The sequence below is a fragment of the Nelumbo lutea genome, chromosome 1 (genome assembly GCF_056320005.1).
Source record: "Nelumbo lutea isolate HS-2025 chromosome 1, American lotus-T2T, whole genome shotgun sequence".
In the NCBI taxonomy this organism is placed as follows: Eukaryota; Viridiplantae; Streptophyta; class Magnoliopsida; order Proteales; family Nelumbonaceae; genus Nelumbo; species Nelumbo lutea.
In genome coordinates, this window is record NC_142684.1 from 179,445,695 (window position 1) to 179,461,893 (window position 16,199).

General features: G+C 37.3%; 1 protein-coding gene across 2 annotated transcripts; it reads right to left on the reverse strand.

Moving 5' to 3' along the window:
- Positions 1-2,008: 2,008 nt before the first annotated feature.
- On the reverse strand, positions 2,009-15,257 carry LOC148879526 (protein TOPLESS-RELATED PROTEIN 2-like). 2 transcript variants are annotated; one of them, XM_088961080.1, is made up of 26 exons: positions 15,032-15,257; positions 14,223-14,810; positions 13,907-14,086; positions 13,700-13,813; positions 13,417-13,575; positions 11,493-11,670; positions 11,278-11,404; positions 11,060-11,169; positions 10,799-10,937; positions 10,554-10,663; positions 10,327-10,396; positions 10,129-10,202; positions 9,960-10,055; positions 9,785-9,880; positions 9,507-9,634; positions 7,376-7,610; positions 7,106-7,273; positions 6,908-7,015; positions 6,680-6,826; positions 6,126-6,236; positions 5,845-6,027; positions 5,571-5,699; positions 4,418-4,513; positions 3,983-4,168; positions 3,072-3,244; positions 2,009-2,720 (listed from the first exon to the last, which is right to left on the reverse strand). In XM_088961080.1, exons 2-26 carry the CDS (start codon positions 14,300-14,302, stop codon positions 2,501-2,503), a joined length of 3,417 nt encoding a protein of 1,138 aa, XP_088817206.1. In that variant the 5' UTR covers positions 14,303-14,810; positions 15,032-15,257; the 3' UTR covers positions 2,009-2,500. The 2 variants fall into 2 exon arrangements, with proteins under 2 accessions (XP_088817206.1, XP_088817207.1); XM_088961081.1 differs by having other exon boundaries at positions 15,027-15,252.
- Positions 15,258-16,199: the final 942 nt, after the last annotated feature.

Consider the following 16,199-nt stretch of genomic DNA (forward strand, 5'->3'; position numbering starts at 1 on the left):
GGTCAATTTTATTCTCTATACAAAAAGTGTTATGGATACTTTTAAACAACCATGGATCCATACCCTTGAACATTTTTCATTCATTTAAGGGTACTTTTGGAATAAACAACTAGGGGTCCATGCCCTTGAACATTTTCCAATAACTTGGTGATAATGTTACTACTTTCAGATGGCAAAACAAATAGTTCTTAATGCAAGGTCGATTAAGTAAATAGGTTATAAACTATAGCGGGTTTTTTAGTAAAATACAAACTATATGGTAGATTTAAGTAAATATGTGAAACTATAGGAGGTGTTCTAATAATGACCTTAAATTATAATTCACATCTACACCCCATGGGCACCCCACAACACATCCCAACTGTGTATTGGAAACACCTCCTGTAAGGGAGATATCACCAATGCACGCTGAGAGATGTGAACTCAGTAAATTACACATTAAAAAAAATACTCATGGAAATAGGGTGTCAATTGGACTAGATTTGGTTTAATCCGATTCAGTCCAATGTAAATCCATTACAAATGGACCAGATCCAATCCAATCCAATAAATAGTTTGGACCGATCCAATTCAATGTTTGGACCATCCAATATGTTCAAATTTGTTTTAATTTAGAGTCTGTTTGGTTCGCAGTTGGAATCGGAATTGAAATCCTCCGGAATCAGAACTGAAATGGTCCATTCCCATAGTCTGTTTGGTTTAGACAAGAATGAGAATGGAAATTAAAATCCGAATGAATGAGATTTCATTCCCAAGGAAGGGGCAGGGAATGGCCATTCTCTCAAATGGGGGAATGCTATTTCAGCAGGAATAGGAATGAGATTCTGATTCTGCCCAACCAAATAGTTAAAATCCGAATAACCCATTCCGATTCCAATTCCAGACCCCTAATCTTATAAACTAAACAGGACGTTAGATTGGTTTCAACTTTCGATCCGAACCAAGTCCATTGAAACATATATTCTTACCTTATATCAATGGATCTGATATTGATTCAATCCAACCCAATCCAATATAAATTTATCCGTACACGCCGTATTGACATACATGGATACAAGTTTATTCCATTTGCACCCAAGTGATTGTTTTGTATACAATAACTTTCTTGGTTGCATACTTGCATGGTTCAAAAACTAAAAGCGAATAAACCACAAAATACCGTCAAATGGATTTCATTTCCCAAAGAAATCAGTAATCACATCGAAAAAATGTATCCCACCCATTGCATGTATCATCCACATCGGTCCGAATTCTCCAACTACTGTAAGGCCTATGCTTTCACTAAAAACCCTCAAGCTTATTCAACTAATCAACAAAAATAAGAAACATATATTCAGACTCAATTGTCAAGTTAAGCAATCAAGGATCAGAGGACCAAAGTCGCAGACACAGTACTAGTGCAGGAAATTACATGCCACGTAAAAAGCTAACATTGCAGGCTGCAACACGCCTCACAAGCTAATAAGTTGTTGAAAAGATGGCCCATGAGTTTTAATTTATGTAGTTTATAGTGGGGGACAGGATACTTGTAGGGGTAGAGGGGGGGGGGGGGCTGGAATTCAGAATTCTGCATCGTGTCCCCGTACTTTTCCCTAAGGATAACCATGAAGGTACCGCGAGTGGATCGTTTAATTTACTTGGGCCTTGGAATTAAGACATTTAACAGCCACTCAATGAAACTATGAATGTAGACATGCATTAACGCAACCTACTTTCCGTCCTTTCAGCATCTTGAAAGAATTTATGACCACGTAACCAACAATAGTGCTATATTATATTCTCACGTCTCTTTACCCCTCAAAATTTTAGGGACCAATGAAAAATAGCAAAACCTACAACTTACGAGATTTAGACAAGTTAAACACGAGAAGCAAACCAGCAGCCAACGTTAAGTAATAGGGACCCAGAGGCCGAATAGTTAACGCAATATTCTGAACAATTAAAAGCATGTGCATGCATATCTAGGCAAATAGTAACGCAATAATACATCCAATAAAATGAAGTCAAATAACAATAACCAAGTCCAAGTGTATTATGTAAGGTGTAATAATAACATTAACTGTAACCAACAGTGTAGCTGGTGTTAGATAGGCGGGTGTGGATAGGAGCCAACGGATCTCCAACTCCCCTACAAGTTAAATTAGACTCCAGACTCCTACATGTTAAAATTAGACTACAACAAAACAACTCAAAAACGAACACCTGAATGAAGTGGATGATGGAAGGCAAAATGACCTGCGCCCATCCAAATATGCCTTTGATATCTATTCTACTGGCGATGTACACTTTTTTCACCTTGGAAATTAGGTTAAAAAAATCAAAAATAAAAGAAAAGGACTTTACAATGAAGATGAGACGGGCCATATCCGCGTTGAGCATAATATGGGGGAAATAAAAAGTTGGGGCGCTCTGCTGCATGTCCGGGAATACCTTGGCCTCTCTGCTTACCTTCTGTTATCTGACAGTGGAGCTGATTGGTTGATGCTCCTTCAAATTTCGATCACCTGGGAGTTGCTTCGGTTGGCTGACTACTCAGAGCAGGATTTGATGGGATGGAAGGAAGGGTGCCATTATCTTGGGGTGCCGGGCCACCCCACTTTGGTTCTGCATCAGACGGCTCAACCACATGGACTGCACCATCGCTCATGCCAAGGGCGATTTGATTGGGTTCAGACGGGTGGGCTGCAATCACCATTGGATAGAGAGTGCTGCTGCTGCCACTGAATCAAATTCAGACCCAAGGTAGATCAAGTCAGCATACAATAAAAATCCAAGTTGTAGTCATCAATGTCTACAGGGTAATCTTGAAATGTTAAGTTGATGGGGAGAAGAGGGGAAAGCTCTGCAGGCAGTTTTAATAAAATAATAAAACAAATCGCAGGGATAAATAATCCCAAACCATGGCCAACCCGCCAACTAGGACGTAGCATTAGCAGGAGTTTGCTATATTGCACAGACACATGCTCGCCAACCTTAGGACATGTGCTAGGCTATGAAAGGTAGAAAAAGAAAATACTTTCACAAGTTACCAGAGTAACAAAAGGACATAGAAACATTCCAAATCCATGTACCTTGTTGTGGGAGGAGGCATGTATGCGGAGGGTGCTATTCGACACCAAAGCCTCAAACTGTCTGCATCAAATACACCAACAGCACCATCACAAAATCCTGTGTAAACCAGTTGACCATCACACGAGTATATTGCGCTTGATATGGGTGCAGGAAGAGCATCTCTTGGAGACCACTGCAAAATGGAGAAGCAATATTACAGAACCCGTAAATACAACAAGTTCAAAAAGTCATATCTTGCCTAGTCAGCTAAGATTTCAAACATCCTACACAGTTGATTTTCTTTTCATTTTTCAATGTTGATCTTTTTTCTACCACAAAGTAATTAAATCTTCCCTTCCTCAGTACTTCTTTTATGGTAAGCAATCGAGTGTTTGGAGTAGGAGATTTCCAAGTTAGGAATCCCCCTTCATCTTTGCAATAATGTGATTCAATTTTTATTCAACTTGTAGTGTTGCAAGGAACAATTTCAACACATAATAGCCTAAACATAACTTCAATTGATGCTCTAAATATGATGCAACAAAATCAATGCACCAGAAGACCATCGCTAGCACCATTCCACATCTAAGAAAAGGTGATTTTTTTTAACCAGCTACAAAAGGTGAAGATTTGAACAATCTCTATCTCTATTTTTACAAAATATAAAGATTTGGAATTCCTTTAGTTGCTCATATATCCATATAAATTAGTAGTTCATCATCTCTATTCTCCAAAACTTCAAATTGGTTTGTGGATAGGAAATAGGAAATTGTACAAGGTCATGCAAATTGGTTTGTGGAAAACCACTGAGTAGGCAATAGATTAAGTGTACAGACCATTTTATATAAGACAAAAAAAAAAAAAGAACTAAAAGGGGGAAGTCAAACAATTTTAGATCAGATATTAATGTGTCAATTTGAGATAAACTTACCGACCGCAGGCATTCAAGCTTGCTGTCATAGACAGCAATTTGGCTCTCATGGACCACTAACAAATGAACCTGGTCATTGTGGAATTGAACCTTGGTTTCTCCAACCAGTGGGGAAGAGCGACCAGGCGGTGCTTGTATGAACCTTGCTTTCCTTTTTTCCCACCCATCAATGCTCCACATGCAAAGCTGTAATCAATCAATGACAAGTCAAAAGCTAATACTTGCTAGTTGCCAATTATTATCAACAGAAATAATTTACTTTGAAATAGAAACCACATAACTAATACTAAGTCATGCCATGCTTTGTCCATATATATTTCCCATAAACAAAAGTTAATACATGCTTTCCATAGAAACCACATAATAGTGTGATGCCTATGCATACACAAGGTACTGCCTCTTAAAACGTAAGTATGCACTTCCACGATCAGTTACCTGTGCATCAGCTCCAGATGACACAAGGACATTCAAAGTCTGGGAAAATGCAAGACCAGTGATTCGTTTCTGGTGCCCCTTCAATTTGGTTTTAACCTGCCAAGTCAAATAAACATTAAAGATGTCTAGGAGTGAGAAATAATAGGCAAAAATAGCTCCAGATTTTCTCAAGGGAAGGAAAGAAAACAAATTGGGAAAAGTGAGCGAGAATTTCCAATTTATCAACATATTTGTTGCATATGTAAGTTTCAAACACCACATAAAAGCACTCCTAGTCTTCTCCCCATAGTGCAACCACAAGAAAAATAATAACTATTCACATTGAATAACAAATAACAGTGCTAGCTCATGAGGATATACATCTTTCCTTCTTTTTGATTGAAATGTAGATAGATATGATTTTTTCTAGCCGTCATGCATTTATATTTTGCACAGACAAATCAACAAAAACATTGTCCAGAGATAACACGTGTAAACAAGAAGTGACCACAGGATTTTTGAGATGTGAAACTAACAAAATTATGCAAAGGTGTCTAAAGTGATTGCCTCACTAACTCTAAAACTTCCCCAGGGATCAAACTGAAAAGACATGGGAGGCATATGCCTGGAGGTGTGCCTCCAGGTTAGGCACCCCCAAAATGCCCTAAGGTGTATGCCTTAGGTGAAAGAGGCATACACCTCATATTGATTTTTCATGAGGCGTGCTAGAAGCATGCGCCTCATGAAATAAAAATACAAAAAAATAGAAAAGAAAAGAAATGAAAGGGAAGGGAAAGAAAAAGAAAAAAGGAAAAAAGAGAAAAAGAAGGAAAAGAAAGGGGAAGGGAAGGGAAGAAAGGGAAAGAAAGTAGGCAAGCCCCTGGACTCCCCTGGCTGGGGGGGCTTGGCTAGTCTTATGCATCTTCATTCTTCTTAATATAAAAGATTTTTATTAAAAATAAAGAAAAATGAGATCCCCCTTCCCACTCTTCCTCTTCCCCCTCCTCTTAAGAACGCATTGTGTTTGGGAAGCTTATGCCTCGTATATTCTGAACTACGCCTCATGCCTCTAGGTAGTGGGACACCTCATGTCACACCTCCGTGTTTTAAAACATTGCTACACCACACTTGACACTCCTAATACTATAAGTGAGTGAATAGGACAGGGCATCACCTCATCGATCCGCACATTGTATATTTGTATGGTTGAATCCTCCATTCCTATAGCAATGATATTGTTGTCCTGAGGGTGGAATGCCAAGAAAGTGGCTGCAGGGGGAGGGGGCATGAAAGTTGTCATGACCTGTGATAGAGAAAACAGGTTGAACCAATTAGTTTTGCATATCTAAATACAGACTATTGCATAACAATTATAATAACAAAACAATCTCAATATTTTGCCCAAGCTCGTGAAAAATGGATAACTGAAATAAGATATGCCACCAAACCTTAAATGTCATCATGTTGAACAAAGAGACTTTTCCACCGGATGCAGACATTACATAAGAATCATTCTTTGATAATGCAATGCATGCAGCTGATTCTTCAGCTGAGTTGGTGTCACTAGTGTCATTAGTCATGAGAGTTCCACTTGTAGGCTGCCACAACTGTGGGGTAACAGATGCAGTGGACTGGAAAAAAAACATAAATTAATTAATAGATATACAAATACCAATAAAACATGTGTGTGATAGAGAAACTTAAACAAGTAAATTCAACATAAGCATACCTTGCCAGATGGGTTCCTTTCAGTACGCTGCCATTTCCACAGTTTATGGACTGCATTGGATGCAAGTGCCAAAACAGCTAGCCCTGAGTTAGTATATATTAGCCGTACAACCTGCAAATCATGAAGCATGTATCTCAGATACATGCATCCAGACCCACAATCTATAATCAACTCCTAACAATTTGGAAAGACGTACCAGATTCTGGGGAATAATGAAAAATCCAAGAAAAATAACAGATATTTGTAAGAACAATAAACAGGAAACAGCAATAAATCTAATAGATAATGGCATCATGCCCGTACATACAAAGAAAGAAACCTTTATATACAATAGCATATTCAGGTTTCCGCTCAAAGTAGCCAAAGTGAAACCAACATTCCATTGGAGTTGACTAGTAATTTCATTGAAAGGAAAGATACTGTACCCATAAGAAGTGAACCATAGCATGCAATCTAAAGATGAGAGTTGAAAGCTTTTCTCAAACTTAAATAAAAGCAGTGATGAATAGCTAATACAAAAAGATTATATCAGGAGGTTCATTTCTGAAACATACCTTCCCTGCTGTTATGGGGTCAGGCAAACGTAGAGCTTTTAGTTGGGATGAATCTACAATATCAGGCAATTTCCAGCTTTTAACCTTGTCAACATCATCTGAAATTCTTGGCTTGACATCTGTTGACCTGCCGTTGTCCATGGGACCCTGAAGTTGGAACCGTCATTATAACAATCCCAAAACTGTGTCATAATAACTTCATGTAATTAGAAAAGGACAATAGCTTACAAGACTACTAATAGATACTGCAGGTGTAATTCTATCAGAGCGTTCCATGGTTGGTGCTAAAGGGGCAGAAACATTGGCTACAGGACCCAGTGGGGTAACAATTGCAGGCTGCCAAGAGGTAAGAAAAAAAAGTTCAGAGACCTTGCATGCATTAAAAAGAGCAAACTCATAAATGATGAAAACAAGAAGTAGCAGCACCTTAGTATTGATTGGTTCAGTAGGACCACGAGACCCCTCAAACGTCCGGCTCTCCAGCATCCGTATTAAACGCTGCCCATCAGTGTTTGCCAAGATCTTAATTCCACTATCGCTTGTTGTGACAGCCAGTAGTGACCCTTCTTTGTTGAACCTCAGTCTAGGGCTTGCCTGCAACAAGTACCACAACATTAAAAAAAATTAGAAGCTTAGGTTTCTTAGGTTTTCAACTTGAAGTGCTTCTTTGAAAAGAACTCAGAGAGTAATACTAACAGGTAATCCACCATCAGCATCAGTAGTTGTCAACAAGTTGGTGTTGTCCATATCCCAAAACTTGATCTGAAATTCATCACCAGCGGCCAAGAAACGGTTCCTTGTTGTGTCAAACTGGACAACACCTAAAGAGCGCTTCCTAAAACCAGAGTAAGTCCTCTTAATTGCTCCTTCACTCTCATTCCACTCAACTAGGTGAGAGTCACCTTCTTTACTTGTTCCACAAGAGAACAACCTGAAGAATGCATGAGAACAAAAGCAAACAACAAATATGAAATAACACACAGGAACATAATTAATACACTAAAAAGGATAGGTTTTACCAAAGAAGGAAAATACCAAGTGCCACTGTGCAACCTAGGGGTGGATAAAAGTTTGATTCGGCTTGGTCTAAACCAAGCTTTGAGAAAAAATCAAGCCAAATATATAGGCTCATTTACTAAACAAGCCGACCTATCCATTTATCTATCTATCTGTCCATTAATATATATAATATTTTATTTTTATATTATAATAATAAATATTTTTTATAGTTCTCAATTTTTATATGTAAAATAAGAAATAATTTATTATATGTATAATTTTCATTTTTCATGAGAAGCTTAGCTCAAAGTTGAGCTCAAGTTAAACCGAAGCTGCCGAACTCCAGGATATGAGCTTTTCAGTCGAGCTGAATTCAAGCTCAAGTCTCTAGTTCGAGACGAGATCAAGCTCAAACTTAAGCCTCGTGTTTTTTGGCAAGCCAAGGTTGAATAGCCAAATATTTGGCTTGGTTTGGCTCATATCCTCCCCTAGTGCAATCTTATGTAGCAAGAACACCAAAACATTTATTGGATATTAGGCTTTTCACTTGCCTACAGAATACTTAAAGACAAATATCTGTATAATTTATGTTACATGTCAAATCCATTGAGATTCTTTGAAATAATTTAATTGCCTGAAGCATCCAATACAACAGAAAATGTACCTTATAGTTGACAACTCGAGTAGTATACTAAGGATACTTAACTACCCAATGAGAACAAGCGATCCATGGTAAATTAAGTTTGAGTTCTATGGGAGGAAAGAAACACTAGAATCTTCAAAGATAAGGCTCAAATCAAAGAAGATATGCTTTAAGCCTAGAAAGCATCAAAGTTAAAGTGGTTGCTTGGGTGATGATATCCTTGAAACCTTTTCAATTTTTTTTCCCGTTGACAATATCATAAGTTAGCAGCATGCTGCGATCTTGTTTACACTTAGGATACACTCTTATTGTAATTGGAGTTCACCAGTGCCTCATAATATCAAGCTAAATTTTGATAAATGCTGCTTGGCTAACCAAGATAAGTTGGGTGTAGGGGAAGTATTTAGAAACAGCTAAAGAAACACACTGACCATATTTTCAGGGCCTATGGGTCATGTTAACACAACAAGGACAAACTATTGGCTGTTTTGCAATGTCTAAAGCTGGAATAAATTACGTCACAACCTCATTCATCAAAAAATAAATAAATTACTTCACAACCCATTGGTAGAAGGAGACTCAATAGTAGTTATGAGAAGATTGAAAAATAATGATCATGGCTCTTGGGTTTACAGGCATACAATGAAAGAAATATGATATCTAGCTAGGGAGTTTGATTCTTGAGAACAATGTTTGCACGGGCTCAAAGTTCAGCTAATACATCAGTACATGCATTATCCAAGCAACAGTTAACAGATGTATAATGCTTTGGGGAGTCATTTCTACAGAGCGCCATAAGATAAATGCTTGTGAAAGGGGTTATGTAGCAGTTGCTAGCCTGAATTACAAAGAGAAATACATGGCATTGTTGCATTATGCATCATTCTTTACCATAAATTAATATAATTTCCTATACCAATAAAAAGGTTTGGTTTCTAACAGAAGCAGCTACATGTACGATACATGTGAAACAACATGGCATCTACCAATGCCACATTTAAGACAATGGAACAAGCCCTTTTGTTGTCATTCTTTCATTGTCGGTCCAAAAGAATACAAAGGAAAGGGAGTAAGAAAAAGGAAAGGGAGTGTTTCTGTAGAGAAAAATAACAATGCAAAAAGAATAGTTCACTCTAGATCCAAGCAATTATAGAGCCACTCAGTTTCAAAATGAGTAAATTTCACCTTGTTCCATCTGCACTATATGCCATCGTAGTGCACCAAAGTCCAGGAGCATCATAGTCCACTCTAGATCCCAAGCAATCATAGAGCCATGCTTTAATTTTCCCATCAATTGCAGTAGAGAAAATAAACTGTATGCAAAACCAAGTTATGAGATTTTGAAAATCAGCAGTGATGGAAAAGCTTAACTCTTTAAGCAATAAACACCCACTGCTTTAAGATGATAATGTCTTACACGGTTACACCAATTAGATATTTCCTCTAGGGACAAAAACAATTACCTGTATATTCTCTTTATAGTGAGGACAAACAGAATACACAGGTGCTTCATGGCCTTCAAATATATACTGCCTGCGCCCAGCTACAGCATCCCATACCTGTTACATATGTTCTGTTAGAAAAAATAACAAATCACCATTTTTATACAAAACTAAATATGCGCATCAAGGTTGATACCTTAATTGTCTTGTCATCACCACAAGTGACAATACATAGTTGCTTATTGGGATGAGCAAAAGCAATATCATTAACACCACCAATATGAGCATCAATCTACAATACAGAATGGGCATTTAGCAATATATAATATTAAACAATGAACAAAAAAACTATGATGCAAAGCTACCTCTAAGTGTTGTCTCAATTCTCCTGTTGGGTTGTACATATATATTTGAACAATATGCTTTGAAAATGCAACACCTAAAAGAGAATGTTTCAAAACATACAAAGATGAGGAATAAAAAAAATGATCAGACACAAGAAAAAGGTCGAGTGAATGATAAAGAACTAAAGATAATACTAAAGAAAAAACTTATAGTCATACCAAGTATGGATCCATCAGGGCCCCAAATGCATCGGTTCACAGATATTGTAGCATCTTTCATCAATGCTGTCTGGAAATATATTATGAACATTTTTTGGAAAAAATAAGTGTAATTATCTCAATGGGATGTAAGAAAGCAAATGAATCATACATGCAAACTCAAAACTTTGAATAGAATATAATAAGAGTTCTGGCCCAATTAGATTCCACAAACAAATGAACAATACCTGCAAGGGCATTGAACAAGCTGAGATATCCCAAACCTTAAAGGTTTTATGTGCTAACCGTTCTCGAGACCCAACTTCCCAAATTGAAATTTCACCAATATTTGTACCCACTAAGTAAACCAAAGGAAAAAAGAAAAGCAAAGATTAGCAATTTAAGACCATAAAGTTGTGGCCTGAAAGATATTCTACAAATGCCAATAGCAGAATTTAACTAACAAATGAAAAATATTCAGCAAGGCACCAACCGAGAAGAATTGTCTGTTGCTGTGGATGGAAGTCCATGCTCATCACATTGGATCCTTGGCCAAGTGTCCGTACAACAGTTCTAGGAAGGTCATCTTGGGAATAGATATTAGGAGGATGTGTAGCACCGGAAAATGAAACCTAAAAGAGCATATTGAGTGGATGTAGTCATGTGAGAATGCAGGGGAGGGGTAACATATTGAGCATAGTGCCAAAGGACATGATTATAAATCTAGAGAACATGCTTTTTTATCCCTTCATACCTCATCAGATTGTCCAGTTCGAATTCGCTTCATCAAATGCTCTGAATCAGCTGACTGATAATCCATGCCTGGAGCACTCGTAGGAGTCCTCGGGTGCTTCAAGAAAGCAGCTGCAGACAGTACAAAATGCAATTATCAACTTGGTAGGCTCCATTACTCAACTGAACATATATCTAGAATCAGTACTTATCAAAATTAAAACATGAGAGAATATCCACCTGCATTAGGAGGCTGCACAAGACTAGGAGGGGCTGCTGCCACAGCAGCATGAGGTAAAGAAGGATTGGGGCTTGACATCCACCCTGCAATAGCACTGGCAGAAGGCGAAACAACTGGCTGGAAAGGCTGCCAACAAAAACGAATGACGTAAGTAAACAGTTTTTAAGATATCAACAACTATGGTCATGCAGATTGTCAGCTGCAATGTACTTACACTATGCGCACCAATAGGAGGAAAAGCCCCAGCTTTAGGAATCGGTCCAACAAGGGGGCTATTGGTGGGGGGTGGAGCACGAGCCCCATTATTAGGGGCACAGGTATGATCAGTGAAAAGTGTCTTGATATCAGGGTTTGGTCGTGGATTCTTGCATAGCTGATGCTGCCAATTCAAACTGGAAATTCCAGGAAAAATAAATCACAATCAGAGAAAACATCTAAAATACAGCAGATCTCAGATAAATATTAACACAATAGATGGGATCCTTAAGCATTACAATCAGATAATGTGATCAACTTCTGTGTTTCCTTTTTGGTATGTTTGATTGCTGCGATTAGGATGGGGAAATGGGAATATTCCCATTAGATTCCCATTCTTGTGTGTTTGTCCGCTGGGATGGGATGGGATGGGAAACTGTGGGATGTTGATTCTCAAAACCAAAGATGCGGGGTCACACCGAAATGATGCGACCCCGGTGAGAAGAGAAAATTATGAGAAAAAAATATCGAGACTTTCGACTGAAGCTCCACAGCCGTCCTCTCATTGTCTACCTGTGTCTACAACGTCAAGTCTCTGACAACATTCCCGATGACATCGGGCCAAGATAATGACCACCGAGTAAAGGCGATTATCTTATTCACGTTTTTGGCATCATCGATCTCCTCATGCCATTGGGAAGACATGGTCGTTTGTTGGCTAAAAGCTATTGCTTCCGGCGGTATAGAGGTAGATGTTTTACAGATCTACACTTGTGCTTGTAGATCTAACATGTTTATGTCTTTTTTCTGGGTTCAAACATTCCCATTAAAATGCGTCAATGTGCTGATGCCTTTTTCTGGGTTCAAACCTTCCTGTTAAAACGCATCAAGGCAAGAGTTTTCTTCCCTCAGATCTGTTTTTCCCAATGAGATATGTTTCTCTTCCCTCAAATGTGTTAAAACAGGTCCTGATTATTCTTTTTACTTTTTTTATTTTTATATGTTTTTCTCGTTGGGGTGAAGATCGGACGGAAGCAGTGAGAACAACTTCAGATATTGCTTCTCCCTTGTATCCTCTGCAACTTTGAAGGTGACAAACCCTTCCTACATGCTCCTACCTTTCGATCTTTGCTGAAGTATTGATTTATAAATATATTATTATTTGTTAATTTTTTCTTGCATTCTTCTTTTACTAATAGAAAAAAATGTTGATCACTAAACATATATATTGCAGAGACATCTCTGTGAAACATCTTTCACTCTATACAGGAAACACTTACAAGTTAGTTTCCCCCTTTCTACTGAAATAAGTCAAGTGTTTTATAGATAGGAAATAATCCCCAAAAAAGTTTGGTAGATATGATATATGTTAATGAATGAAACCCCAAGCTAAAAGATTTGATTCAGAATACAGAAATTTCACTCTTTAAAAGAGTTCTAAAATCTTACCTAGACAAATACCATGCCCATCAACTTGAACTAGTGGAAGATGCAACATGGAAAATTCAATAGTTCCAATGCTCATGATTTTTTAATATCAACATGTCAGCATGTCACGTGGCAAAATTCAATTGTTACTATGCCATGTCACCTCATAAATAAGGGTTGTGTTGTGGAGTTGGAGAATGCATGGATTTATCAAAATGGAATGAAACCAGGCATCCTGCAAAATTTTCTAATCAACCAAACACTGAAAAGCATATTATATAGGATAATGGCTCTCAGCAAACAAACACGGTGTGCCAAAAATGAGAAAAAAAATTTCCCTTTCTCATCTCATCCCAATGTTTCTCGACAACCAAATGGACCATTTACGACCAAGACAGTATTAGTCAGGTGAAATTAAATTAAATGGAGAAAATAATTCAAACTTGAAAGAACATAATAAATAATAGAATCTGGGAAAACACAACTAGGGCAAGTTAAGAATGCATATATATTACCTCTGGTTAATCAGGGTTCTCAATCGTGAAGCTTTGAAGGGTGGGAATGTGAGCTTGTCCCTGAATAAAGGATTTGCTTCTATAAGCTTTTTAAGTTCCATAAGCATGATATTCCGAGCTGATTTGGTATCACCATATTTGGAAAGCTGCTCGTTCTGTCTGATAACATAAATACAGCACCAAGAAAAATGCATTAGATTCACACGTCAAAGTGCACACAGATTTTTTGTTTTGAAGGGCAACCATGGCCACAGAATTCACAACTGGCATCAGCAATGAGTACCTAAAGTTCTCAAGAGTGAGAAGCTGGGTAATTTCCTTGAACAGTTCTTCATTGAAAGAAGCAAAAACTTTAAGATCCTTTACAAGAATTTCAACTGCTTTTGCACGATCATGCCTGGGTAAGGAAACACATAAGAATTAAATACTTATTGTAAACCTAACTAGGTTTCTTTGAAAGTGCTTTCAAATGACAAAAGCAAAGACCAACCGATCAAGAGCTTCCAAATACTTCTGTTTCCTTATCTCAAAGAAAATTTTCATTGAGTACCGATTATCTTCAACCTTTGTAAACCCACATAAATATTTTTCAACTTCATCCCATTCACCCGCCTGAACTTGATCCTCGAAGTGTTTCATATTGAAGAAAAAACCAGACTCTTGTTCCAACCTAGGTAAATACACAAAAATGAGAAAACGGAGACCACTAAATTAACTATAATAGAATTTTAATTTTGCTAAGGATATTGAACTCATTATTTCTACTTAAATAAAAAGCATCCACAAGGGGCAAAAGATAGACTTACTTGTGGACTGTTTCCTTGAACTTTTCCTCGTCCAAGAACTGTAAGATTAAAAATACCAGTTCCCTGCTCAAGGAAGACATGGTTCCCGGTATCCCTAATCGCTCCAGCGCAAAGATCTGATATCAAACTATGAATGAAGACTGGTGACAACAGGCCTAGGTAACACCACGACAAGAATCGGCTACCAAATCCTCTCTCAGTCCTCCAAAACTCTCCTCTTCCTCTATCTACTACCTCAACAACAACTAACTTAAACAACAAGGAGAATGCTCTTCGCTTTTGCTACAACAATTTCATCAGAACCTTTCTACTAGTACAAAACAATAAGATCTCAACCGAAACAACACAAAACCCTAAATCTCACTTCTGACAAAAGAGGCACAGGCTAACTATAGCGTTCCGTTACTTCACCTTCGAAAAAAAAGGTTTCCTTTTACCATTTCTCGAACAGAAAACACAGAGATCTGAGTCAAACAACACACAACAGAATGGAGAAGCTAGTAATACCACCTCTACACCTCTTCGTGGTTGTCGCCTTCAAAAAACTTCCTCTTCTCCTCCTCGTTGACGAAAAGCCTCAGTGAAACCCTAATTTTCAAAGTACAAACTCACACTTAACGATCCAACCAACAAAAAAAATCCAAAAAATAAATAGCAAACATTTTCCAGAAAAAAAGATACAAAAATCTACGTTCACAGAAGCAAGTATCTGTTCAAGTTTCAACTGATCTGACGAGTACAAAATGCAAACATCGTTATCCAAAAAAACAAAATATAAATAAATAAATAAGGCGAGACCGGGACCTTACTCGTGTTCAAGTAGTAAAGAAGCAAGCAAGAACCATTTCTAGGGTTAGGGTTTTAAGCAGTTGCTTCCTTTTGCTTCTTCTTCTTTATCTCGTCTCTGCAACCTCTGCAACGAGTCTCTCGCTCTGGTTTTTGTATCTTTTTCTCACTCTATCCCTGTAGGCCGCCGTGTTCGGTTTCCCTCTCTATTTTCGTGTTCATTAAATAACCCTACGATATAGTCGCTTCTCTCTCTCTCTCTCTTTAGGCTTTTATAGCAAAAAAAAAACCGCGATTAGGTTGCTTCATCATTTCATCTTTTTCTTTTTTTTTTTTTTTATTTTGAAAATTTCCAAACCAACCCACTTCAGTCATAATTCACCATCAAAATTATCTAACTGCCCCTTTCCCCATTTTGTCTTTCGTTTCATCCCCATTCTGCCCTTCTCCTTTCTCTACAACTACTTTTGCTTTACCCATTTGATTTTTGGACCACAATTTCTTACTAATTTATCAATTAAATTAAATTTATTATAAGTTACACGAACTGTCATTGTTACACAAAATTGTGAAAGCCTTACCTTTCTAAGTATATCAACTAATTCGAATCAATTATTCAAAAAAGAAACCTTATAAGATTCACTCCAACCTTCATCCATAATTTCACCAAAAAATCACATATTTATAGAAAACAATCATCACAAATATATGCAACACGGCTCTTTTATAAGAAAGTAGGAAAAAGATGAATCATAAACTCAAAAAATGTTTTCCATATGAACAACTACATTAATGAAAGCGATGGCCACTTTTGATGTTATAAGATATTGATGCAAATGGCAGTGCTTCTCAATCTACCAATCATATGGTCCCCCTTAATTCCTAAAGCCTTTTTTTTTAACAATGGTGATCTTTTTTTCACTAGAAAAAAAAAAGAGAAAATTCCAATAAGGATTTTACAATTATTAATAAAAGTGTAATTATTTTAAAAGAAAATCACGTATTTATATTAATTTTATTAATAATAATGTCTTGTTTGATATTTTAAGGTAAGATATGTCCATTTTATAGAAAAGAAAAAGGAATTTTCGCTTAATAAAATTATCAATTGATAGGATTGATTAGTAAGGTAAGTGCCGGAGGGTAGAAAAGTCATATCATGTGTAAGAGGACAATGGCGTCTCGTCTTTT